The sequence below is a fragment of the Idiotropiscis lumnitzeri genome, chromosome 3 (assembly GCF_059441095.1).
Source record: "Idiotropiscis lumnitzeri isolate Australia: NSW breed Sydney's pygmy pipehorse chromosome 3, RoL_Ilum_1.0, whole genome shotgun sequence".
NCBI classification, from domain to species: Eukaryota; Metazoa; Chordata; class Actinopteri; order Syngnathiformes; family Syngnathidae; genus Idiotropiscis; species Idiotropiscis lumnitzeri.
Window position 1 is genome coordinate 26932679 of NC_142393.1, and position 24605 is coordinate 26957283.

General features: G+C 39.9%; 2 protein-coding genes across 9 annotated transcripts in view; one reads left to right on the forward strand and one right to left on the reverse strand.

Annotated features, from left to right (window-relative positions):
* Window positions 1-281: 281 nt before the first annotated feature.
* ppp1r12b (protein phosphatase 1, regulatory subunit 12B) lies at window positions 282-12087 on the forward strand. Of its 4 annotated transcripts, none has more exons than XM_088291619.1 (8): window positions 282-785; window positions 3475-3491; window positions 3860-3986; window positions 4134-4238; window positions 4738-4788; window positions 4921-4971; window positions 7528-7756; window positions 10404-12087. In XM_088291619.1, the coding sequence occupies exons 1-7, from the start codon at window positions 684-686 to the stop codon at window positions 7660-7662; spliced, it is 588 nt and encodes a 195-aa protein (XP_088147745.1). In that variant the 5' UTR covers window positions 282-683; the 3' UTR covers window positions 7663-7756; window positions 10404-12087. The 4 variants fall into 4 exon arrangements, with proteins under 4 accessions (XP_088147745.1, XP_088147748.1, XP_088147747.1 ...); XM_088291622.1 differs by lacking the exon at window positions 7528-7756 and adding an exon at window positions 6032-6091 and having other exon boundaries at window positions 285-785; window positions 10404-12086; XM_088291621.1 differs by lacking the exon at window positions 7528-7756 and adding an exon at window positions 6029-6091 and having other exon boundaries at window positions 286-785; window positions 10404-12085.
* Window positions 12088-13007: 920 nt separating this feature from the next.
* LOC148340658 (synaptotagmin-2-like) overlaps window positions 13008-24605 on the reverse strand; it is an 80282-nt gene continuing 68684 nt past the window's right edge. For 4 of the 5 annotated variants that reach the window (XM_088289750.1, XM_088289749.1, XM_088289753.1 and 1 more), the window contains 6 exons: window positions 23984-24121; window positions 23051-23218; window positions 22451-22618; window positions 21725-21842; window positions 19390-19523; window positions 13008-17762 (listed from right to left, as the gene is read on the reverse strand). In XM_088289750.1, coding sequence (XP_088145876.1) covers window positions 17547-17762; window positions 19390-19523; window positions 21725-21842; window positions 22451-22618; window positions 23051-23218; window positions 23984-24121 — 942 coding nt within the window. In that variant the 3' untranslated portion in view covers window positions 13008-17546. The remainder of the gene's footprint in view (window positions 17763-19389; window positions 19524-21724; window positions 21843-22450; window positions 22619-23050; window positions 23219-23983; window positions 24122-24605) is intronic. The other variant, XM_088289754.1, reaches the window with a different exon arrangement.

Genomic DNA, 24605 nt, shown 5'->3' on the forward strand with positions numbered 1-24605 from the left:
GGCTACAACATTTTCTTGCACAATTGAATGCTTGTCTCCTTTGCGTCACCTGCCAGGTCGACTGGAGAAGCTTGTCACCTGGCTGCAGCTGACATCTCCTTTGGCAATCTTCTTGGTGTTCCTAGATGAAAACTCCAGACTCTCAGTCCGTGCTCCGCCCCCTCCGTGTAGTCCCGCGCTTAAATGGACAATTTTCGGCCTCAGTGGCGCATCCCTGTTCAGAGCCTCTGGCAGCATGCCACAAAAAGCTTGGGGGGGGGGGGGGCAAAGCGGTGAGAAGGGCTGGGAGGGCAAGTGAGCTGTGAAAGAAGGAGGAGGAGGAGGGAGAGAGAGTGAGCAGCCGATGAAGAGAGAGTATATCTTTGAGGGATCACAGGAAGAGGCAGCACAGGAACTTTTTGCTGCTTTCTTTTGGGCCTTTTTATATGTCACAGGCATCTGTTTACGGGGTGAAGAAAACGAGAGCTTGTGTCAAGGCTTTGCTGAGACTTTGCATTTGTATCTAACTATTAACTGTCTATTGAAGCTTGGAAGACCACACGGAGCAGAAAGTCTCTCCAAACTGGGCCACAGCTCTCCCACCTGTTTTCCCTCAGGATTCCCTGGAGCGCCAGCATGGGCTCTGGTGCTTGAGGGAATCTTTGCATCTGTTATCTGGAGGCGAGGGAAGCTGTAGGAAGGAGATGTCCTCCTACTTCCCCCGCACAAAAGACCTGACTCGTACCAGGAGGTCAGTCACCGACTCACCGCCATCGTCTCCATCCCCTACAGACAAAAGCTTCCGAGTAAGAACCTTCCTTCCTGAGAAAATGCATCGAGCTTTTCTGACCTCAACCATGCTCTCACCACATCCTTCTTTAACCTGCATGAGGGGTTTGCAAATTCACTTTGATTCTTCAAATCCAATCAAACCATCTGCTTGTGAAGACAAACAAAGCTTTCTTCATCCTCAAAGCATTAACGATAGATTAATGCACTTGATGAGGGATTTCAATGAATGATTCAGGCTAAATCTACATTAACACCTGAAAGCCAAAATTATCTGCTAAGGATTTGTGACTTAAATGAAATACTAGTTGGAGTGCTGCAAGCATTGCTTTTTTTTTTCTTTTTTTATTGCGCTGTCACAGTCCATTTATTTTCGGATTTTCTCACACGGCATTATTGTAATATGTACAATAGCCCCCTCATGAAACACCAAATGAGTGTGTTAAATAGTCATCTCTGCTGAATTCAGTTTGTGGAAAAGAGATCTTTCCTTCAGCAATTTCCTGTTATGTTCCCCACTCTAAGTGGACTATTCTCAGTGGGCTACTGTTTATGTCAGTGCATCTGTGGGGCTGTTAAAGAGACAGAGGCATCCAACACCGTAAAGTGTGTTTGCTCCTGCATAGTCATAGCGTTACGCTACTATAAACTGAGTTGTGTTGTTGATCGTGTCCCAAGTTCCAAAAGCCTTGTGAAACTTGGCCATTCCTTTTCAATGATGCATGTGTGAGAGAATGCGATGCATTGATTGGTGCAATATTCCTGTGAGAAGAATGACGTCAACAAAAGTCTATAAATATCACAATTTTGTCTATTTGCACCAGAAAGATTGATATATTTATAGGGAAGGGTGTTGGCGGGGAGGTCAGTGAGTTGTTGTGCAACAAACACAAACCTTTCCGACTGTAAATTCCTAAACAAGTTCAGAAGGTTGAACGTTGCGACAAAAAGGAGGTGAAGAGTCCCCCAATGATGATGTCATTTCTTGCCGACCATGTTTTCATTCTCTTGAGCAACTTGTGAGTCTGTGCGTGTTGTTACCACCATGGTGGCGAAAGCGGGCTGAGAATACAGATGTACAGAAATAATTGCACCATGTCAGTCAAATTTGATCATTATTATCTTTGTAAATGTGCAATTTTTGCTCTTCTAACAGATTATGCAAATGATCGTGTGCTTCATATGCGACACGCATACCACCTTCTCGTGTTGCACTGTAAATGCCATACTGAAATTCCATCCATCCATTTTCTCTCCTGCTTATCCTCACTTGGCTCGCCGACTCGTGGGTGAGCGGGAGCCTCTCCCAGCTTGTAGGCGAAAGGCGGGGTATCAGCCAATCGCAGAGTACATATAAACAAACAATCATTCATTCACTCTGACATTTACAAAAATGGCAATTTATATTCTTCAATCACCTCAAGAAGGATGTTTTGGAGTGTGGGAGGAAAAATCTACATCCTTAGATAGATATATTTACTTAACAGTTTTTTTTAGCATAGCATAACTGTTGATCTCTAGTTATTACTCAGACATATAATTAATAACAATAGATTGCATCAGTTTTATTAAAATTATTGTGGTATTGCCTGACACTACATTCTTTTTGGTCAATTCAGCGTTTTGCTAAGTGTTAACGCAAGTGCCAAATGGACACTTAGAATGTTATTTGGATGCTTTGAAGTCAAAGTAGAATGTGCCTTGCTCTCGCCTTCGTCGTTCTATTGCGCAGAAAGAAGACACATTCTGGCTGAAATTGATAAGTGTCAAGGGATCTTGACAAATTTATCACACACATGTGCTTCTGAATTTTTGATGCAGGTCATGATGAACATGCTCTAAATCACCTTAATGGCTTTCTTTTGTTGGACATGAAAAGATTTAGCGTGTGTGGGCTCTCTCTGGAGGGGCGGAGGCCTGTGTTTGGTCAGCTCTCTTCAAACACATGACCACATAAGGACACGCAGCGCTGGCGCAGTCGTGTAAACAAATGCTAACGAATCGCTCCTTTGACGCAACATAACACACTGTATCCTCAAACACGTGAATAAATGTTGGCTCTTTTGCTGTAAACATTCATTTCGCCCCAGCAAGGAATATATTTTCAACGCCATCCACATGTGCTTTTATTGTGAACAGAAGTGTTTGAATCAACAGTGTAAAATTCACAAGTCTGCAGCAGATATTGCAAACAGTTCAGGGATCCGCCGGGATCGTAAACATCCACATACGCGTCAGGTTTACAGGCATAACATCAATAATCCTGACACATTTTTGAAAACGTGAACTTTCATAAAACAGTCGTCACTACAGGCATGACAGACGTTAAATTCTTTTGCGAAAAGGAAATTAATTCAACATGGGATCACATAATGTCTGCAGCACCTGCAAAAGCTCTTCCTGGATACTTCTACAATCTCTTGTTTGTGATTCTGATTTCTTTTGATGTGATGATGTTATCTTTCTGTAGTGAGAAATTAACTGGATACACCGTCCAGGTTTGACCTTTGTGAACTGTAATCATGTTGATTTCCCGCAAGGATGCTGTGCACTCTGTTATTATTTACCTGAAGGTTATTCTCAGAATGGAAAATATTTCCTCTTTCGTATATTAACAGATACAGAACATCTGTCTCTAACCACACTTAATTGTTTCCAGTGTTCTTAAAGATCCCCAATTGAATGGTTTCTTCTTTGTTTTTTCAGCACGACAGACTGTCAAGGTAAATGTGTTTTTTTTCCCTACAGTTACAAAACTATGAAGGTTAACCCTCAATAGTGCACACACCAAAATATTTATAAATTTGAGCCCCAGAAATGTAGTGTAGTAATACAAGTTTTCACACATTATTGTTTTTAATTAGTACTACTAAAATACACATTTAATTTCAGCTCTTTCCGCGACAATCGATAATTATAAGTGTAATTCTGCTTAAGGAATTGGAATGATTTGGTGCTGCTTTGTATTCAGGAATGTGGATTACATTTTTATAGAGGGAAAAATGCTGCTGCTTGCACTATAAAGGACGAGGCACGAACTAAAGTAGCATTGTGTGAATGTGATCTGCTGCATATTGCATCCTGCATGCAGATTCGATTCCAGCGGGGAAAATGTCCCTGACAGACTGGGCAGGACCACCTCCTACACTCGCAGGGAGACCAGGTTAGCTTCTCTGTCCAAAACAGAGCAAGACACCACAAGCAAAGACTATAAGAAGGTGAAACTTTGTAATACTCTTTGTTCTAAAAGTTGTCATACTTGATGCTTCACAGATTTGACAACAAAAAGCAAAAAAGACACATTTGATTTGAAATATGATTTTTCCATACATGTGTCATGTTTTATGCTGTTTTCTCTTCATTAGATGTATGCAGAGGCGTTACAAGAGAATGAGCGTCTCAAGTCCAGGTTGCAGGACAGCAAACAAGAACTCGTCAACATTCGGTCCCAGCTGGAGAAAGTGGCTCAAGTAAGTGCCGTTATCAAAGTCTTGTCATATTAAACCGCGGTGGTCCAAACTTGTACTTCTAAAGACCACTTGCAGAAATATGTCAAAGTGAACGGGCTACTTTGACATTCCTTACATCTACTTTATTTAAACACACTAAAACCAATATGTGTGTGTGTGTGTGTGTGTGTGTGTGTTTGCATATATATAGTGCATATATATATATATATATATATATATATATATATATATATGTATATATATATATATATATATATATATATATATATATATATATATATATATATATATATATATATATATATATCGTTAGCATTTGTTTACACGCCTGAGCCGGCAAATAAAAATCGGAAGGCGGTCCGCAAATGGCCCCCAAACCATTGTTTTAACACCATTATCTTAACCATTGAGGGACACACAAAAGGTCATGTACTGGACATGCATTTCTTTCAACATTTTCATCAATTATGTTATAATGTAGTAACTCTTTTATTTATAGAGGCAAGACAGGATAGCAGAGAAATCGACTGTGCTTGAATGTGAGAAAAAGGTACCATCTTCATAGCATAATCATGTAGTTTGTTTATTTATTATCACCATGCTTGTTTGCTGCTATGCGCAAGGTTGGTTGTTACTTCATGCTCTTCTGATGCGACCTATTTTATACCCTTTTTCTTTTCAGGAAAAAAAGGCCCTTGAAAAAAGAGTCTCGGGCATGGAAGATGAAATGAAGGTCAGTCTTCGTAAATCTGTATTTTGCATCACAAGTTGTGGTGTCTTATCTACTGATACAATGAGACCTGAAAGGTGTATACTTTCCATTCTCTCATTTCCTATAGCACTTGTCAACATTAGGGTCGGGCGTGAGTTGTAACTTATATTCAGCTGACTTGAGTGAGAATCATCGTACACCTTGGACTGGTCGCCTGTCAGTTTCAGGGCACAAAGTATAAACAAACAATCATTCATTCTCACATTGACACCTATGGAAAATATTGAGTCTTGCACTAACCTAACGTGCATGATTTTGAAATGTGGGAGAAAGCCCACACAAGCACGTAAAAAAAACATGAAGTCTCCACTCAACTGAGATTCGAAACACATACCTTAGAACTGCGAGGCAGACGTGCTTCCCGCCAAGTCTATCTTGTGCCAGCTGAGTCAGACGCTTAAAGTGCGACCCACACAAATGTGTGGTGTATACAGTTGGCCAGGTGGCATTGGCGTCAAGGGGAGAGAAGGTTAAAGCTTCAGGCTCATTAGCCACACTGCTCTGCTGGGTGACTTCCTGTCAGGCTAAGGAGTCTGCGCCACGGCTCCCCAGCTCTGCTTATCCCACTGATGGGGTTGAATGTTGTGACCTAGTTCCAGTTGAATACCAAACCGGGTCCAATAGCGAAAGACCTGCTTTTGTGAGACATTCCTGCTCTGCACAGAGTGTTCCATTTTACAGGGACACTGCTGCAGATTGTACGCCTGTGCAGTTTCTGCAGTGTGGTAACAAATGTTGCAAGCTAACACAGATGCATTTTTAGACTTTGCAAAGGTCAAACATACCAACACACAGTTGGCAAGGCTTTCAATATTGAGTTTTTTTGAACATTTTTTTTTATTGTCACTCACTAAATTATTGTTAGCGGCCGCATCCAAATCTCTATTTTCCTATGTTGCAAAATCCTGATGGTGATTTTCAAAATAAATTGGTGAAAGGAAATCTAATTTTGAGAGATTAAGATGAAGAGCAGGCTAGCGTCAGATGTTTGACATCCATGTTGTCACGGTTCCCTCAGCAGGAACCCCCAGCGCGGTCCTTCCGCTGTGGGTACCAGCCCTGAGGGGAGGGGGAGGGGATGGTGAGTGGTCGCCATGACACCAGAGTTGAAGAGCGACACCTGCCTGTCACCGAATGTGATTGTCTTCTGTCAAAGAATAGGGCATGTTTTCACGTGTTGTCACGTTCCACAATCAGATCGAAAATCCGGCCACAAACCTCACCACTCTTTCACAGCCTCAGGCCACCCTTTACTCTTCGAGCCTCAAAAAGCTTACATCTCATTTTTAAACACACATTTGGGTAAGTAATTGATTTCATCCGTCCAAAGAATCTCATGTGAATTTCACGTGTTTGCAGTATTCACATTTATGAAGGCAGGTTATTCTTGTAGATTTTGACAATGACGCTTCACCAGGCTCCGGAGTATTGCAGCCTTCTCTTTATGTGGTGTTAATTTTTTTTCTACTACACCATGAAAAGAATCCTTCTCGCATCTACTTTAGTTATTACCTTAAGATTTTTGATTTCATAGGCAAAAAAAAAAAAATAAAAAATTCTTCAATGGCCAAACAAGTCAGTTTTGTCAGTGTTTTCATGCCAATAGAGCATGCTTTTGACTTAGTGAAAGTAAAACTGAAAGCAGCAAGAACGACAAACAAATAGCATTTTAATCCAAGAATCAAATGTGGTCATACAAAATAATTATAAAAAAATCTTGAATTAAAGCTGAGTATTAGGTATAAGGTTACATTCATCGTGGTGGTGTAGGTATATAGGCCAAACTTAAAGTTCTGTTTGAATACATCTGGAACTTATTGTATTAATCAGCTGAGATGCATTTGAATGCACAACCTTTAAATACAAATATCAATATTGAGATGAGAATGACACAGAGCATCAAGAATTCTCATCACACTACATTTTCTCCCCGCCACGCAGCCAAGAACATTTCTTCAGAAAGGCAACATTATTAAATGCTTGAGCTGTTTAATACGAAACAAGGGCATTTGAAATTGTTTACATCATTGTAATTCATGGTTGCAAGAAGCAGCCAGATGTCCTCCTTATTCCTCATCCTTTGCCACATTTTTATCTGCAAGCGTGTTTTGTGTGTGTTCGTGATATGTGACTGGATACGTGCATTACTTTGTGCGTGTGTGTGTGTGTGTGTGTGTGCTGAGTGATGTCAAACCAAGAGAGGGTTGAATATATTTGTTTGAATATTTCCAAACAATCAGGCTAACTAGACTCCGAGTTGATTTGTATGTTAAAATGAATAGGATTAAAATCCGACGGGTTGTATTATTCTAAATGAACTTTTAATATCACCTTCAGCATGCAACCAACCACTTTCTTGAGCCCCCTTCATGAGTCGCTTTGCGCTTCTTCCTATTTCTCCTCAAGGTTTGATTTTGCGTCCCTCAGTGCTGCTCTTTGTTTCATTGCACACCCATCCTATTCCTTGCACGCTTTCTTTGTCCTTGCTTCTCCGTATCTTTCTCCTTCTCTGTGCAGGCTTTTCCTGCTCTTGCTCAGGCCCAGGCCTTGCGGAGCGTCAACGAGCGCCTCCTGGCCGAGAACAGAGCCTTGCTACGCGCCCTCGCCCGCCTCTCTGAAACGGCCTCCATACCGGAGACAGAGGACCTCTGAACTCACCTGTCTTCCTCTCATCCCCTTCCTCAGCAACATAACTGTCCTTTTGGTGCCTCCACAGGCCCCTCGTCCTCTGCCGTGTTCCTCTAAGGCAGGTTGTGCACCGCTCACCACTGCCTAACCCTCCTCGGCACTTTTCCTCCTCGCCCTGCATCTTTCAGTGCACTCTTTTACTTTTTTAACCCTTTTTTTCCCACCACACTAACATCACAAACATCATCATTTCAAATCTTTCTAGTATTTTCTTGCATTGTGTCCATAGTAATTGATCTGCCCATTCATAAAGCGGGTTCGGCATAGTGTGACTGTGAATCAATGAGATGTTTGTTTGTCTGAATGGCAATCCTGGGAGATTTGGGGTCAATCTACCATGTGATCATCTTTAGTCTCCATAACAACTTGTGGAAAAGTATGCATCTGTCACTTAAGGGAGAAGTTAAGTCAAAAATCTTTAAAATAATAAATCTAAACACGGTGTTCTCATTAATATTGCGTTTGTGGAATATAAAGAGAAAATGCGCCTGCTTTCATCCATCTCAGGGTACGGCAATTTTTCAGTGTACGGCCATTTACTGTCGACTGAAAATGATATCCCAGTGCCTCATGCTAGGTTCAGACCAAATGAGAAATATAGTGCCACATGTCTGGACTCACCAGATACACTAATTTCCTTGCGCTCTGTTTTCCTGTTCCTTTTTCTGTCTCGGTCCTGGCTAGTAAAGGAAGCTGGGTGTGTTGCATACCTCTGGATCCCACAAACCCAGAAAACAGGCGTATGGTGACCTTTGCAACCTGAGGCCGTCGGCATAGTGATGTCATTTTCAGTCAACAGCAAGTGGCAGTACAAGACAAAATGGCCACCTCCTCGATCAGGGGTGGGCAAACATTTTGATTGGCGGGCCACAATGAGTTCTGAAATTTGACAGAGGGGCTGGACCAGGAGCAGATGGATGGAGTCTTTTGGAAACCTCACCTCATCGGAGAAAAAAATACATTTAATTTTAAATGAAAGTGAACAAAAGCATTACAACAATATACGTGGCTTTGAAAAACCACAGGATTTGGAAAATAGAACATTAACAAGGTGTATTCATTTAATTTAAAAAAGTTCGGTGGGCCGGATTAAAGCGTTTAACGGGCCGCATGTGGCCCCCGGGCCGTAGTTTGCCTACAATGCCCTAGATTGAAAAAATAGATGGATTTTTCTGCTTAATTCAAATTCCACAAACTCAGTATTAATCAGAATACAGTGTTTCAACTAGTGGGTGTGCATACAAATTATTTTAAAGAATTATTTTTAACCTGTCTTCCCCTTTAATAAAAGCTTACCGTATGTGCTACATAAGTGAAAAAAAAGGAGTTCCTAAATGGGTGCAAAGATCATCCATTTTTCCATATTTCATACACTTTTCTCACGAGGATTTCTGACTTTGAGTGAGCGGCAGGGTACACCCTGGACTGGTTGCCAGCTAATTACAGGGTACATAGAAACAACCACTTAAACTCACTCACATCAGGAGACAATCAATTAATCTAAGGTGCATGTTTCTTTTGTTTGTTTTTTTGTGGGCGAAAAGCCATGCAAACATTGGAAGAACTTACAAAGTGCACACAGAAAGGTTCTGCAGATAATCTGGAATCAGGAATACGCTTTTCCTCCTTTCATCAAGTAACTGCCCTAAAAAAAAAAAAACTTGCAGAAATCTTGATGATGTCATTGAAGATGACTGGGATTCTTGACATTTGCGAGTTGTCGCACACTCTTCTGTCATTTCTACGGTCCTATGTAATGATGTAACTCTGCAGCGACGGCAACTAGAATCTTTGTTTGCCTTTTTCCTTGATCGATGATTCAACAAAGGGATTTTTTAGGTTGAAGCATGTCCAGTGAAAAAAATCAAACAGGAAATTTGTTATTTTCTCTGACAAAGAACATAAGTGACAAGAGAGTGGATGCTGACTCCAGCAGCATGACTCAAACGCCAAGCGAGAACATATTTTTAAGTGACCAATATAAATCTTGTCATTATGGATAGATGACTGTCATCACCTAAAAATTATTCCAGACTTAAACTGTATTTAAAAGGCTGCATTTGAAGGCCAATGACATCATAACGGCATGTATAAGTGGTCCTGCTTTCAATTTTTTTGCAAGATGCAATGCTTGTATCAAGTACGATCGCCCATATCTCAAGATTCATTGCATTCATTCATTGCTCCTGCTAAGTCAGGCAAAAATATTTCAGGTTTTGACAACACCACATGCAAACATTGGGTTTTTACTCATTTGAATGGCACATATGTGATATTTCGCCGGATGTTGAAAACTGTATGTCTCGTTGCTCATTTAACTAGTTTCACTGGCGTGTCTCGTAGAACAGAAGGTTATTGTGTATCTCCGGCGGAGAGGAAACACTTTGACAAAGAGGCTGTTTATTTTTAGTCATTGCCCCTTGCGAGGGACACGACCTAGATTTTTAAGATGTCTTCTTGTTTCTCTCTTTGACCTTCTTCTTACAAGTTCCTCCTCACTGCATGATTGCGTAACCCACCAAGCATGTCCATGTCGCTGTGCTTTAAACATCACTGGAAAATGGTTGCGGTGAATTTAGTTGTTTTGGTGCCGCTGAGCTGTGTGACTGCACCATCGACCGCTTTGCATTCCACAATCAGTGTGATTTTTCACTCTCCTTGCGACTGTGATCTTTTGATTTCATTGCTTGTATCCACTTCCCCAGGTCTTGACAGAGCTCAAGATGGACAACCAGAGGCTAAAGGACGAGAACGGCGCTCTCATTCGGGTCATCAGCAAACTGTCTAAATAAAAGGATGTCACAACCAAAAGCTCCTTGTTTGCAGATGTTCAACGCATTTCTGAGAGAGTTCATGATTCCTGCAATCAACTACCTCCCGTTGGGCAGCGCATTAGAGAAGTGTTAAGATGAATGGGTTTGCTGTATAAGAATGAACAAATTAACAAATTTTTTTCAGGGACCATGCATGCAGCTTGAATTAGATTTGAAAATAATAACTGCATGGATACCTCAACACATAGTATCATAATTTTGCTCCATTGTGCATACAGTAAATGATGTACAGTATATGTTGTCTTATTTATAAAAAAAACAAATTGGGTCCTTGGCCATAGCAGAAGGAACACAATATCCAGCGAAGGGGGGGGGGGGACTGAGGACATAGTTTGAAGATTCAGTGATGGCTCCTCATGTTGCATTGGCACACAGAAACAAGCACTTTAATTCTTAGAAAATATACAGTCCAATAGGAAGTGAATCTAACCAAAGTGATTCTACTGAAGGTTCAGTTGGGATTTTTAGGATTATTCGATGTGTTTATGTAACCACAGCAGAAGCAAGAAGCTTTATTAAAACAATTTGTATAGTTTACACTGTCCAGATTGATGCATTTAGAAAGGGTATGCCATTGCACAGATAAAGAGCGCTGACACATCAATTAAAGTATTGTCACATTGCTTAAGATACAGCTAGAGGTATGAGTGAGCTTCATGTTTTCTGGTTTCGATTTTCAGCACTATCAATGAGTTTTAGTTTTGGCAGTTTGCTCCTCCCTCAGCAGAGCCAAATCGCTACACAGAATGGTGAACGTTTTTTTTTTTTTTTTAAATATATATTTATGTATTTCCTTTGATTGTTTGGTTTTCATTGCAAAGGCCTACACTCATTATTCTGTCAGAGGGAAACACAAATCACCAAACAACCAGCATATTTCTTTCTTTCACATCTGACATGTTGATATTAAATGTGTAGCACAATTCTAAGGGACACTTTACAAGACCATTCGCTGTAGTCATTTTGTATGCTATAGGTGTTACTACTACATCCAAATACTAGTTTTTTTGTGCATTCACCATGAAGAAGATCAGCTCCCATTACATTTCTTCTTATATCATTTGCAGGATTATTTTATACATGGTTAATATTAAAGTCTGTTAGTTTTGCATTGCACAATTAACACAACTGTGGTGTACTGGAATTAAAACCGGTATATCATTAAATGATGGAAATGTAATCCGTCCTAGCAATTGTGTCAAGAGCATTAGTCAAAATCTTGCTATAGAGCCAACTGCAAAATGTTTTGGAAGGATTATTAACAGCTCTTTTGATGCTTTTGTGTTGGGGTTCTTTAACATTTATTAAGGCGACTGTTTTAATAATATAAAAACATAATCCAAAACGGAGATTAAATATAAACAGCCCATGAGCTAATGCTAATGTCCAACCACAAGTCATTTCAAAATAAATTTACATCTCCGTATTCTGTCAATCTATCGGTAAGAATGCAGTATCTTCTCTCTAAATGTTTGAAACGATTAGCACGGTTTGGTGTGTCCACAATGCTCATTAAAACTGCAGTTGAACAAAAAAATTGTTGTGTGATTGAATTTTAGCAGTCAGCTAAAACGGGCTACACGCATACCGAAAATGGGGGCAAATATAAGAATTCCCTCTTACCTCTTATGATCAATGTCTGCAAAGGCCTGATTATCACTTAAGATTATCCTGACCGGTTCGTCTGGTGTGGGGTTAGATTCTCCAGTGTCGAAAATTCTAATGTTAAACTTGTTCACTATTTCCAATCGCAAATCTTTATACGTGCGTTCAACATGGGGTTCGCCCAAGCAACAAACTGTCCTAGTGACGAGCAACGGAACAATAACCAATTAGGAAGCCACCGGAAGCTGGCCTTCTTGCTGGATTTCACCAATGGAGGAGCAATTGGTTGTGCTGAGTGTAAAACCTGGCTGCCAAGTCATTAAAAGGCAAAGGGTTTGCAAATGCAATGTTGTTACCGGGTAAGGTAATGGGAAGCTTCTCTTTTCTTCCCCTACATCTTTTTCTTCCGGCAGTCTAGATGTCCTGTGCATCGCGCTGCCTCACACAAGTCATTCTTGGTACTGTGACAGAGAGGGGGGACTCGCAATTGCCGGTGCAGCGATTTGTGTGTATCATTTTGAGCACAATTGATCAAGTGAAGTACACTATAAAACAGTACACTATAAAATCAGTTTGATTAAATATAATGATATTTAGTGACAAAAAATGGACTGAACCACTAATTGGGTCAATTCTTATTTTATTTTTTTTTTCACAAAGTTGTGTCAAATTGACCCAATTAGTGGATCGGTCCATTTTTCTTTTTTTTTTTATACCCAAATTTGTGTCATTTTGAGCCCAATTGATTTTAGAGTTTAACAATTTTCTCCGTTACATGGTTGCGGTCTCATTTTAAAAATTGTTAAAAAAACCGGAATGTGTTTTCCTTGCTTAACAAAATTGCACCACATATTGGACACAAAGCATCACTGTACTTAAAAGTTCTTTATTTCCTATTTGTTTTTTTTTACAGAACTGGTAACACATATGATAAATTTGTAATAAGTTATTTGGCTCCCTTGATAATGTTATAAGGATCCCCGACATTTGTCCACATAAGGGTCAAGAGGAGTTTGTGAGCAAAGTTTGTGTCCAGTCAAGGGCTAAAGCATGCGATCCACAGTAGGCACAAGTACTGACATGAACACGCGCACCACGACACAAGACACGAAGGAACACAGCTAGAGGACACACACAACCTGACCGTCCTCCAATCCATTGCTTTCAAAGAGGATGAGGAAGAGAAAGAAAAAAGAAAACATTTTGAATGAGAGGTGCAAGCGTTCAAAAAGGAGTCAGGTACGGGAATTTGGCAGTATACACTATGTCCATGTTGTAAACATGGAGGCCAGCATTCTTCACACACAGTAAAAGCAGAATTTCGGGAAGAACTCCATGCGCCCACTTCTTCAGAAGAATGATTGATGATTTACACAAGAACAGGACAAAGACACAAATATAAAGGCAACATTCAGGGAGACAAATGCACACAGACATTCTACATCTGAAGAATATATCACAGAAGGAAAATAAGTGATTGCACATTTTGCTCAAGAACAGCACAAGTAAAAAAAATAACAAAAAAAAACTGAGTAATGAGAGTTGAATGTGTGTGTTTCAAACTGATGGATGTTTCCCTTTTTAAATCCCAGAATTCAAATATGTAAAACAGTTGTGCACATAGCGTGTTACAACCAAAGGTAGTGAGCCACATTTGAATAAAGATACACATTTAGGAATGAATGTTGAAGTTTGGCGCGATTGTTGCACCATGGCCGCTGAGGAAGGTTGTTACTTCAGTTCCAAACAAACCCACAATCCTTTCTGTATCCCCCATAAGAGCCTCATCAATCGTGACAATAGCAGAGAGTAAAAATCTCATCAATGTGCTTGTTTCTGCAGTCACTTTTTCTTTGTCATTTCACGTTTAGCTGTGTAAACGAGTCTGGCTCTGCGAAATCAGGCAACAAATGCAGGCGGTTGTGGCAAGGGACCGGCAGTCTTTCCAAACACACTGAAATATTTATACTCAGATCATCAGCGTAGCACTCAAAGCTAATACCAGGCCAAGTTAAGCAAAATTTGTTTGCTAGTTTGTGTACTTTTGGGAACATGAACAGTTTTTACACTAAGCTAACCTCCTGCAAGGGTTTGTATTTGTGTCTACAATATCAGCATTAGCTAAAACTTGGAGTAAGTAACTCTTTCCTACTAGCGTGTTATCACGTAGCTAATCTATAATCCAGACAATTGGGCCACGGCACTGATTCTGGCGCAGTGCTAGTATTTTTTTAGCATGAGCCATGGTCTTTAAAGCTATGCTAAGCCAAGCGAGAACCTCTCGAGCTAGTGAAGATGACAACACTCTTTGTATAAAATTAAGCTAAATTAGCGAACTAGATCCCACTACAAACAGCACTGTGAGCTGTTTAGTTTACATATTTATAAGCAAGTCAGCATTATATTGTCTGTTGTAACAAGTTTGTTCTAGGTTTTGTAAAAAATGGGTTTGAAACCATTTTGTTAGTAGTGTTCATCAAAACTATGCTAAGCGAAAAAGCAGACAAATCCAGTTTAGGCGATATATTACACTTAATGCCCTCTATACATCATTTTGGAAGGGTTATAAAGAACTTAGTGTGACATGACACTGATAAATAATACAGTCAGCCTACCATAGTTAAAAGATGCAATAAATGATTAACTCAAAACACATACATCTGCCCTAACAAAGTGTTGTGGATGCTCACGTTTGTGTAAGATCTTGCCCTCTTCATGAACAAAGACCACAAAACAGAATGTCACGACAAACTCTACTCAGCTGAGCTCTAAAGAGTTAGTGCTTGAGTTTTATGGCTTTAGTTTTATCATTTAACCTCTCTACATATATTGTATAATAAACACAGTTGAAGACACATAATTGTGAAGGTCATTTAAATACAAAGAAGAAAGAAAAGTAAGGAAAAGGAGGACAGGGGACTCCAAGTCATTTGTGTTCAGTGGAATAGAATTGTTCATTATTTTGGCCCCGCTGGAAGAAATAACCCAGACATGACTTTATTCTGGATTACCATTGGCACAACCACTATAATACAGCTATTATTTTTGCTGTTAATTGTAATAGTCAGAAAGGATATTTTGGAAAATTATAGGCTTGAAGACTTGGATACCCTTGTTCTATACATTAAAAAAAAGATTAAGACAAAGTATAAATACATATAAACCCTGAAACAACATGTATGGTAAGTATGATTAAAAAAACAAAAGCAAATCATAATACTCGGACCACAAGGAGTTAGATAGCAAGCATGCGGCTATATTTTCATCCTACATGAACTCACACACAGTACTGGACGACACACTTGCTTAAGAATTTCAGGCGTGGAAAGATTCCTAGTAATTAGTAGTAGTATTACTCTAACATCTGGATGACATTCTCTCCAATGACCCTCATGGAAAATAAATACTCATTTGTTTCATTTAGAAAATATACAGTGCATCTTCTTTTTTTTTTTTTTAACCACTTTCAGTGTGTTAATAAAATGACAAATGACACCCATTTAAGTACACGAGATATTTTTGCTCCGTCTCTAAAACATGCTCTTATGTACAGTAGTTTGTATAAACATGCAGTATCAACGAGGATGAACTATGTATATAGGCAAAATTACACCAACGGGTTGCTTGATTGCTTCCATGTCGCCTTTTCTTTAGTGTTGTCAACTCAAAAAAGATGAAGAATTCATAATAATTGGTGGTTATAAAGAAAAATAATTATCGATTCCAAAATGCATTTGATTCACATTGACAAAGCCCAGTCAACTGGTAGTTTTTGTTGTTAGGACTGGTGCAGATATAGTTGTCAAATTGTACTCATGAGATGAAGTTCAAGTCTGCAATTCTAAAACTTGAGTTCTTTCAAATACAGTGAACCAAACACCGAACCAGGGATTCTTATAACCAAAACATTTCACCCCTTGGAAAAAAAAAAAGCAAACAAAAGAACAGCGTATTACCGTATTACAGTAAGATTCCCAGTTAGTGCAATTAAATTCAGCTGTTTGGTACACTGTGTATGAAACACGCGTGAATCAGTGCTCTGTTCCATACATTATCTTTGCAATCCGAGACAAGTTACACCCAAACAATTGAAAGACACACAAATCAAAGGCATAAAATACACACAATCAACTCCACCAATTATCCCATGAATAATTATTCCTAAACGTAATAATTAAAGCTCTGGTTTTGAACAATGCTTAGATGAAACATTTTGATTTAAAGTGCTTGAGGAATTAAGGTGTTATAAATGAATCTAAAAGAAAAAGCGTGAGAAACAAAGAGAACAACAACACTAAGCGGAAGGCGTCCCTGGTAGTTGAAAATTGCTTATTTTGATACTTGGAAGGCTTGTCTCCTTTATGACTGTAGGACGGTACAGCGGTGAAACCCTTGTGTGGAGCCCATGACGAATGGCAGTAGCACTGAATGAGTGAGATACGGTGTCGTTGGGACGGGAGGTGGTGGACGGCAGGCAGTGACAACCGACACCTTGTAAATGTCACGTCATTGGTGGTAGCAGTCAAGTCTTGGTCATTGTCGCCACTCTGATAGTCCCTTGAATTGATATTTTGCACAGTCAAGGACACATCAAAAAACACATTTCCCCTCATCTTTGCAAACTGAAGATCCTTCTGCATGGGGAACAGCCTTCCTGAAAGGTGGTTTCTCTCTCACCATTTTTGATCATAACAACCCGTGTAGAAAAAAAGGCGTGGAGTCTCCTCTCAGTATTCCTGAGACGATGGGTGAAAGGTGAACTAATCGAAAAGGCAGTGTGTCCGTGGGTAACTGGATATGTGCCTACCACTACTTGCTACCCAACTCTAGGAATGTATGTTAACCGAACAGAATGGCCGAGTAAGATAAGTGGCAGGTGTGGAGCGCGGTGCACGATACACCCAAGGAATGGACCTGCTTGTGTTATTCCTCTATCATATGGCAGTATAAAGCATTTTTATTATTAAGCGCTATCCTAAGCAGACTGTGTCACTAAAGGGAAAGGTACGATATAGATGATGAATGGGTGTTTTATCCCCCCCCCCGCTTGCCAGATTCCCATTTAGCGCGCTAACTGCTCTTCATAGTAGACGCTGTACTTTCAACAACAGAACCACAATCCCAATACAAAAATAGATCTAAAGGAAATCAACAGAGCATCTGTCCATCCTCGAACTTGTCGTCTTTTTTCCAATGACATGATTTCATATAACATGATGCTATTTTTTTTTCTAGCTCTATTTGGCATCATGTACTGTATCTATGGATCTTTTGAAAGATGGCAGAGAGGAGAGGCAGGGAATTGAAGGGACGCACATTTGGGACCGGAATATACATTGACATGTGGGACCTGTGACCTGATCGGAAACTGTGTGTCGTTCGAGGGCACCGTGGGAGTGGGTTGGGAGTTTACTTCTTGGCAGCCAGGGCTGCGAGGGCGCCATCCACCTCTTCCTCTGGCTGCAGTGGATGCCACTGGGCAATGGGACGTCGGGGGTTGGCCAACATGTCGGACCAGTGTTTCAGCCCGGCCCCGGTGGATTTGCTTCCCACCCAGATCTTCCCGATGGCATCATTTTTACCGATCTTGTCATAATCCAGTACTGTGATCACAGCTTGGATTTTCTGGAAATTAAAAAATTAAATAAAAAAACACAAGAGAATATGTTACAACCAAGTAAAAGGGAAAAAAACCAAAAACAACCTTCCTGTATACTGTACAATATCTACTCACCAAGTGCACCTCATGTTACTTAGCAACTCACTAACCTATCAAACCCAAAATACTAACAGACCCATAACCACTATTTGTAATCTACCTACCCTATTGATCAACAGAGGACCAAGCCATTATCTTCTAACTACCTATTTACACATAGGCACTTTTAAAACTGATGATTTGGCTAAATGACATTCAAATTACAGATAGCTATTAACCTAATACGCCATACACATGCAAATGGAATTATTTTAGAGGTTTAATGAAAGAAGATGCCAATTTATTGTTTGTATTGTCTATAGTTTAGAGCAGAGGTATTTAATTAAAAGTCACAGAGGTCCACGCCTAAAATTTCTTCCGATTAAAAGGTCCGAACCAAAGTCCGACTTCCCTTAATGTCTAGCCTATGTTCACATTTTTATAGAGTTTCAATATTTAGTCATTTTCAACAGAACACACTTATATACGAAATATTTAGCAATGTTCCCATTAAACACCTTTGCCAGTCAAACAACTATAAGGCGTTTATTTCACATTCAAGAAAATGTGGCTCCAGGAATTTAAGGGTGCCACTTCCAGGAACAACAGTAAAATATCTCCTGCGGAAATATATCAAGTGCTTAGCATTGAGTTCACATCTTTTGCCTTTTTTTTTTCTTAAATCAAAGAGTTATCAGCCTAAAAAAAAACGGAAAGCCTAATTATCCAAGTAAAACAGGTCAACATGTTCAGTACACAATCAATAAAAATGGCTGTCCTCGTGAAAAACTAATTCAAAATGAGCTTTGACACCACCACCTTTTCTTTTGAATATTGTTTTTACTTCTCTTAATGAGAAAAATGAGTTTGTGACTGCCCTGCCAGTGATTTAAATCTGGGTTGGAAAGGAGTCAGGGCCATTGGGATTTGGTAGATTATTTCACACATCTGGGCTTTGTGTTTTCCTTTAAATAATGTTTGTGCAAATACATTTAAGCACTCCTTCACAACTTCCCCATCACTGAATGTTTTTTTTATGTTTCCCCCAAATCCATGAAACTTTTAGTGAACATTCGTTTGCATGCCGCTGGGCTGTAAACGAAAATGTAAACATCTCTTATACTGCGCTCGAAATTCGATGTTTTTGCGTGCGCTCTCCTCAAACTTCAGCGGATAACTGTGCGCAAAAGGGCGGTGCTTTGTTTCGTAGTGGCGCTTCGAAATGTTGCGACGGTTTCGGAGCATATGATGCACACTGGTTTTGAATCGGCTGCAGCCAGAACGAAACTAAATTTCTCCGTCCATTCATTGAAAACAACACGCATTTGGCAGTGGATCGTAAACAAAAGATTTGATTGGCTCAAATCAGTGACGCCTTTTCCGTATTAACTAGAATTGCAGCGCCAACGTTTGCGAATGCGCCCTGAAAAAAAAATCATCATAGCTTGGTCATGGGTCCGGTCCGAACCATCGCGCGGTCCGGAACCGGACCGCGGTCCGCCATTTGGTGATGGCTGGTTTAGAGGCTATTAAACAATAGGCTCCTGTTCTCACCTGCATTTGCTCAAGAGGAATCTCAAAGCTGAACGACTCGTTGTAGTAAGGATTCAATGTATTCTTCTTAACTGTTGTCTTCTTCTTCTTCAGCCGCTTCCCATTCTGCAGCAGGTTAATCTTCACATAGGGATCTGAAAGAGGAGTAACACAATGAGCCACACATATACTGTATACCTGTTTGGGCTGCAATATTATGATGTATCAACAGATGGCGCCACAGTTGAATTCGGGGGGCGTGCAAGGTGCTGCATGGCAGGTACTGCAGAGTCTGCTCATGATGTGTCCTGTATAATGTTCCTGAAAGCAATACTTAACAGCAGTGGTGTCGTTATTCCGGTTTTACGTGGCTGAAGCTCCCCAAAAATATTCTGAAGCCGCCCCTAAATGACTTGTTTGCATTTCGAACTTTTTTTAAGGTATGTATTTATTTATTTATTTATTACAATAGGTATCAGTGTAATTATTCATCATTATTATTATTATTATTTTTATTATTATTATTGTTATTATTCTTTTATTTATTTATTACAAAAATGTTCAATATAAAGTGGTCAGAATTTAATTTCATATAAATATGCACATAATTAATCATTATTATCTTAAATATGATCAGAAATCTGTGGTTTACCCCTTTGCTTCAGGACACCCATTGGCATAAGGTCGTTATCCAATCTGTTCCACTTAATGATATTCTCACCGTTCTTATAACTAAAAATCCAGTTTGTGTTTTCGCTGCGACTTTGAGTTCAGTGGTAAAGTGCTGAGTGTCTGGATTCAGACCCTGGAGTGCACCCAGAGACAAACAGGGTCCAAAATATGTCCCGGGAAGATTCGTTGAGGAGGGTGTGTGTTGGGGAGGGGTGTGGAATGGCCCTGATTTGGACTGACCACTTGATCACAAAATTCCAGATGGCCACCACATCCCTGGAGATGCAGTTTAAGGTAAAAATGTGAATGATGGACTCACATTATTCACTTAAACATGTATTATATATAAATATATGGTTCTCTTCAGATAACTTCCGGGGCCAAGCGAGGCCGTCTCGTTGTGGAGCAGGGCTCACGGAAAGGCACCTTAAAAGTTCTTAGCTGTACAGCTTAAATCACGCCGGAAACAGGAAGTGAAATATCCGTCGGACAATTTATTATATTATTAAAAAAAAAGAAATACAAATCTACATTACATTATTTAAGTTTCATGTAAGAATGTTTTTTTTTTTAACAACCTTTCTGTACTGCTAAACTTATTTAAAATGTGAAAACTTGTACAAAAGTGGGGACAAATGCGTATTAATTTTTGGGTGAAAAAATGTGTTTATCACAGAATATAACAGTAAAGGTATTGTGCTGGACACACGATGGACGGCTCAAAACAGCATCAAATTCAGTCACTATTAATCCGCTCTTCACCGTATCAGAAGAGTAGAGTATTAATTCGTCATGGTCGATTGCAGAGCTCATTGATCGTGTAACCCAGAATGCCTGTTGATGAGGGGGTTGCAGACAGGATCAGTAGGAGAGATTTTCATTATTTATTTATTTTTTTGTTGATTTTTTTTTTTGTAGTATCAATTCATGAAGATTGTTAGAGGTAATTTAGAGCAATTTTTTTCCAGGGAAGGCGGTGTAGGAAAAGCGCCAGAAAAATAAATACCAGATTATTATTATAGCTATGCGAAGGTTCTGGTAAAGGTTTTTTAAAAGGAAAATAAACACCACAGAGAAGAGTGTTGTTTAAAACCCTCCTAAATTTGAATGATTGAAGAATTTGCCAAGTAAGTAAAATGAGGCTTCAAAACCTGTGTTAGTTAAATACACTTGTTCTCTCCACTCTCGAACGCTGTCACTCAATTCATCTAAAGCATGTCTGCTATCAATCAAATACCACTACTACGACCTGGAAAAATGAATTCTACTTTGTCCAGCAAATTTCTTACGCCTAGTGTTGCCTGCACATAGGTCGTGGTTATTGGCACTGTGGCTGGAATGTATTTCACGCTGGTCGCGAAAACTAGCTCCCATCTTTCCGCTCATCTATCGACAAGCGCTTCCTAACACACCATGGAGAGATACAATTAGTTTTCAGTTACAGCAATGATGGTTTACAGAGCGCAAGAAGAAGCATCCATCCGCTCGTCCATGCCAAGACCATTTATATACCGAAAATAGAATATGAACAGAGGAGATTTTTCCTCAAAATGTCATGCGTAATGCAAATTGTTCATAAACAGGATCATTCATAACTATCTAGCTAACTACATGACCCAATTGTACCAGATATCAGTTTCCAAGTTCTTTTGTAGTTGGGGACGGCGACTCATGCTTTACAAACCTGAAAGACCTCCCACGTCCATTTTCTTCAGGTTTTTGGCCTCCAGAATGCAGATTGTGAGTTTACCAGCAGTGGGTACATAACGAAGAGAGATGCAAATATCACCCAGCTTCTCCGGCTGTTTTAAGAATGAAAGGTGAGAGAAAGTTAAATCTAGCTGTCATGATATTGAGAAACAACAAGTATAAAAAAAAAACCCATAGTACTCTGTTTACAGATCTCTTATTGATATATATCAACACCAATTTTGCCATAAAACAGGACCGCCTGCTTGGCCAATGAGAAAGAGTAAAATTTTCAGAACTTCAGACGTTTCTAGGAATTTTGCTTCCAATCCTTTTTTTATTTTAAAAAAGTGCAAGGTCACTAAAAAGAAGGGCGGGCTCACATCATCCCTGCAGTTCATCTGTAAGGTGTTCGATGCGGTTAATGTCAGGGCACATTAGACAAGTTATTCCACATCAGGCAAATTATTCCACATCAAAGTCATTCATGCCTTAATGGCTTCCTTTTTTTTTAACAATGATGGAAGCATAAAATTCCAAAGAACTGAGCTTTGTCTGCAACATCGAATTCCAGCACTATCCCTAAATTGACTTACTAATTAACAAGGAATACAGGCATCCAAAGATTTGTCGTTAGAAAACAACGCCTTTTGATTTCTGTGCCTGAATGTAGAGCAAACTGGAGGGACATTGTGTGCACTGTCCTTCTCAACTCTATTACCTCTTCTTGATCCGCACTGTCTAAATCTCGCCACTCCTCAATTGGTTTTGCCAAGTCAAGGGTGTTCATGGGTATTTTAATCTCGCCGATGACGTCATGTTTGGAGAAGCGGTCAAAGTCATAAACAGACATGACCAGAGTCTTTCCTCCCATCTCTTGGAATGGAATCTGAAAAACACAAAGCAATCCTGATTTAGTCATTTAAAGCAAAGTCCAAATTTAGTGCATTTTCAGAGCAGAACAACGAGCTGCGACTTCGGTCTGGACCTTACAAATGGTTGGCTTAACACACAGCTTCCGTAGAGTTAGCCTGACTTTGACAAGCTGTTTGAAGTGTTTTTGTTGAAGTCATTGAGCTGTGTCAGCAGGCACCAAAGGTGGCCCTCTCATTTAATTTAATTCTAGCCCACATTCTCCTTGCCGGCCACCTTCAAAATGTCTGCAACCTTTTATTGCCAGTGGATGAAAGTGAAAGGGCTAAGCAGGCACTAAATTCTCAAAGGAAAGGGAAGCAATCCAAAGACGGATTATGACTGGTCATCCAGACACGAACATGTTATTTTAAATAGTAATGAGTACAAAGACAAGTGCAAGGGCTACCTTAAAGATAAAAGTCTCATTGAAGACTGGGTTGAGGGTTTTCTTGTGAACCTTTGTGTCAAACTTCTTCTTCTTGTCAGGTAGGACAAAGACCTTGACATATGGGTCAGAGGTGCCACCACTGTCCATAGAGAGGAGATCAGCAGCTTGCAGGATTCCCACTGTCAACTGGAGAATGAAATACGTATGAGAAAGCGTCAGCATAGATCTGTGGTCCCAAACCTTTTTTCGACCATCGACCGGTTCATACGAGTCTTATTACTTTTGAGGAAAGTGTTTTTAGGGCTTTGCTCACCGCACATGGTGCAAAGTTGGGGGGGGTTGGAATGTTTTTTTCCCCCACCACATCTTGTGCAGAGCGGGCTTCTTACGTGTTTTTTATTTTATTTATTTTTTTGCAAGCTCGTGGGTTTAATATTAGCGTAATGCGACCGAGACAGTTAGCATCTTGACATGTGTCAAGAGTCCAATGTAATGGAGAGAAAGCATTTTTCAAAATGTTCAATCATTTTCCAAAATTAAATGTTTTTCAGCCCCGAATAATAAATAATCCAGAAGTGCTGCTTTTTTTCTTTCATCTGTGCGGCCCCAAGATCCTCAGACCTCTGCTATTGATCATTCTGAAGTTCTTAGTGTATCAGACCAAAGGATCATTTGCCTGATATTTGATCCGGTCAAGTGCTGCCTAAATACTAAAATGAGAATGTGAGCGTGAAACAGAACAATGTCATTGCACTGCAGCACACAGAACGCAAGTATTAAAAACTGAGTGTGAACTTTGAATTCTGCCATCATAAACGTAGCTTTAAAATACATTTCTTTTGGCTTTGATATTGAAAATTAGTAGAGGACTGGAAAGACATGAGTTGTAATCCACAGGATTTTTACTTTCTTCCAATCTCTTTATGAGTGTGTATGGACTGAAGTTCTTGCCTTGTTCTCCTGGAAGTCATAATCAATGGAGTATTGTAGCTTTCCAAGCTTCTCTTTCTCCTTCACCTCCTCTTCTTTCTCATCTCCAGTCAGCCCAGGTTCAACATCGTCTTCCTCGTCATCATCGTCCTGTTGTTTCTGCAAGACAGAGGGGTGGAAAGCAGTAGAGGAAATAGTGAGCAGATGCTTTTAAGTCTGTGGTTATCAACCCTCGGCTATCAACAGTCGGGTTAGTCACAGCACCTACCTGTCACTTACCCCTGCACACACAGGTGTTACTAGTGCAATCTGTTCATCGATGACCACGGTTGCAACCTGACTTGATTTCACTATTTCTTGGCTGACACCATTTGCTGTTAGTTATTTAGTTAGATTTTTGCTATTCCCTCTCTAGTATTTAAAAATGAATGGATGAAGTTGTCCTGATCAGGAAAAGAGTATTCACATACTCAATCCGGGTGGGAGTTGAAATGTATTATTTAGACCAAGCTGAGAGGCACTGAAGGACAAAGCAATGAGGTAAAGCCAAACATTTGACAGTGATTTCAAACTCGAGTCCTGATAGTGAAGGCTGTTTGACAAAAGAGGGTGACCTTAAGCAAGACATCTTTCCTGCTGTCTG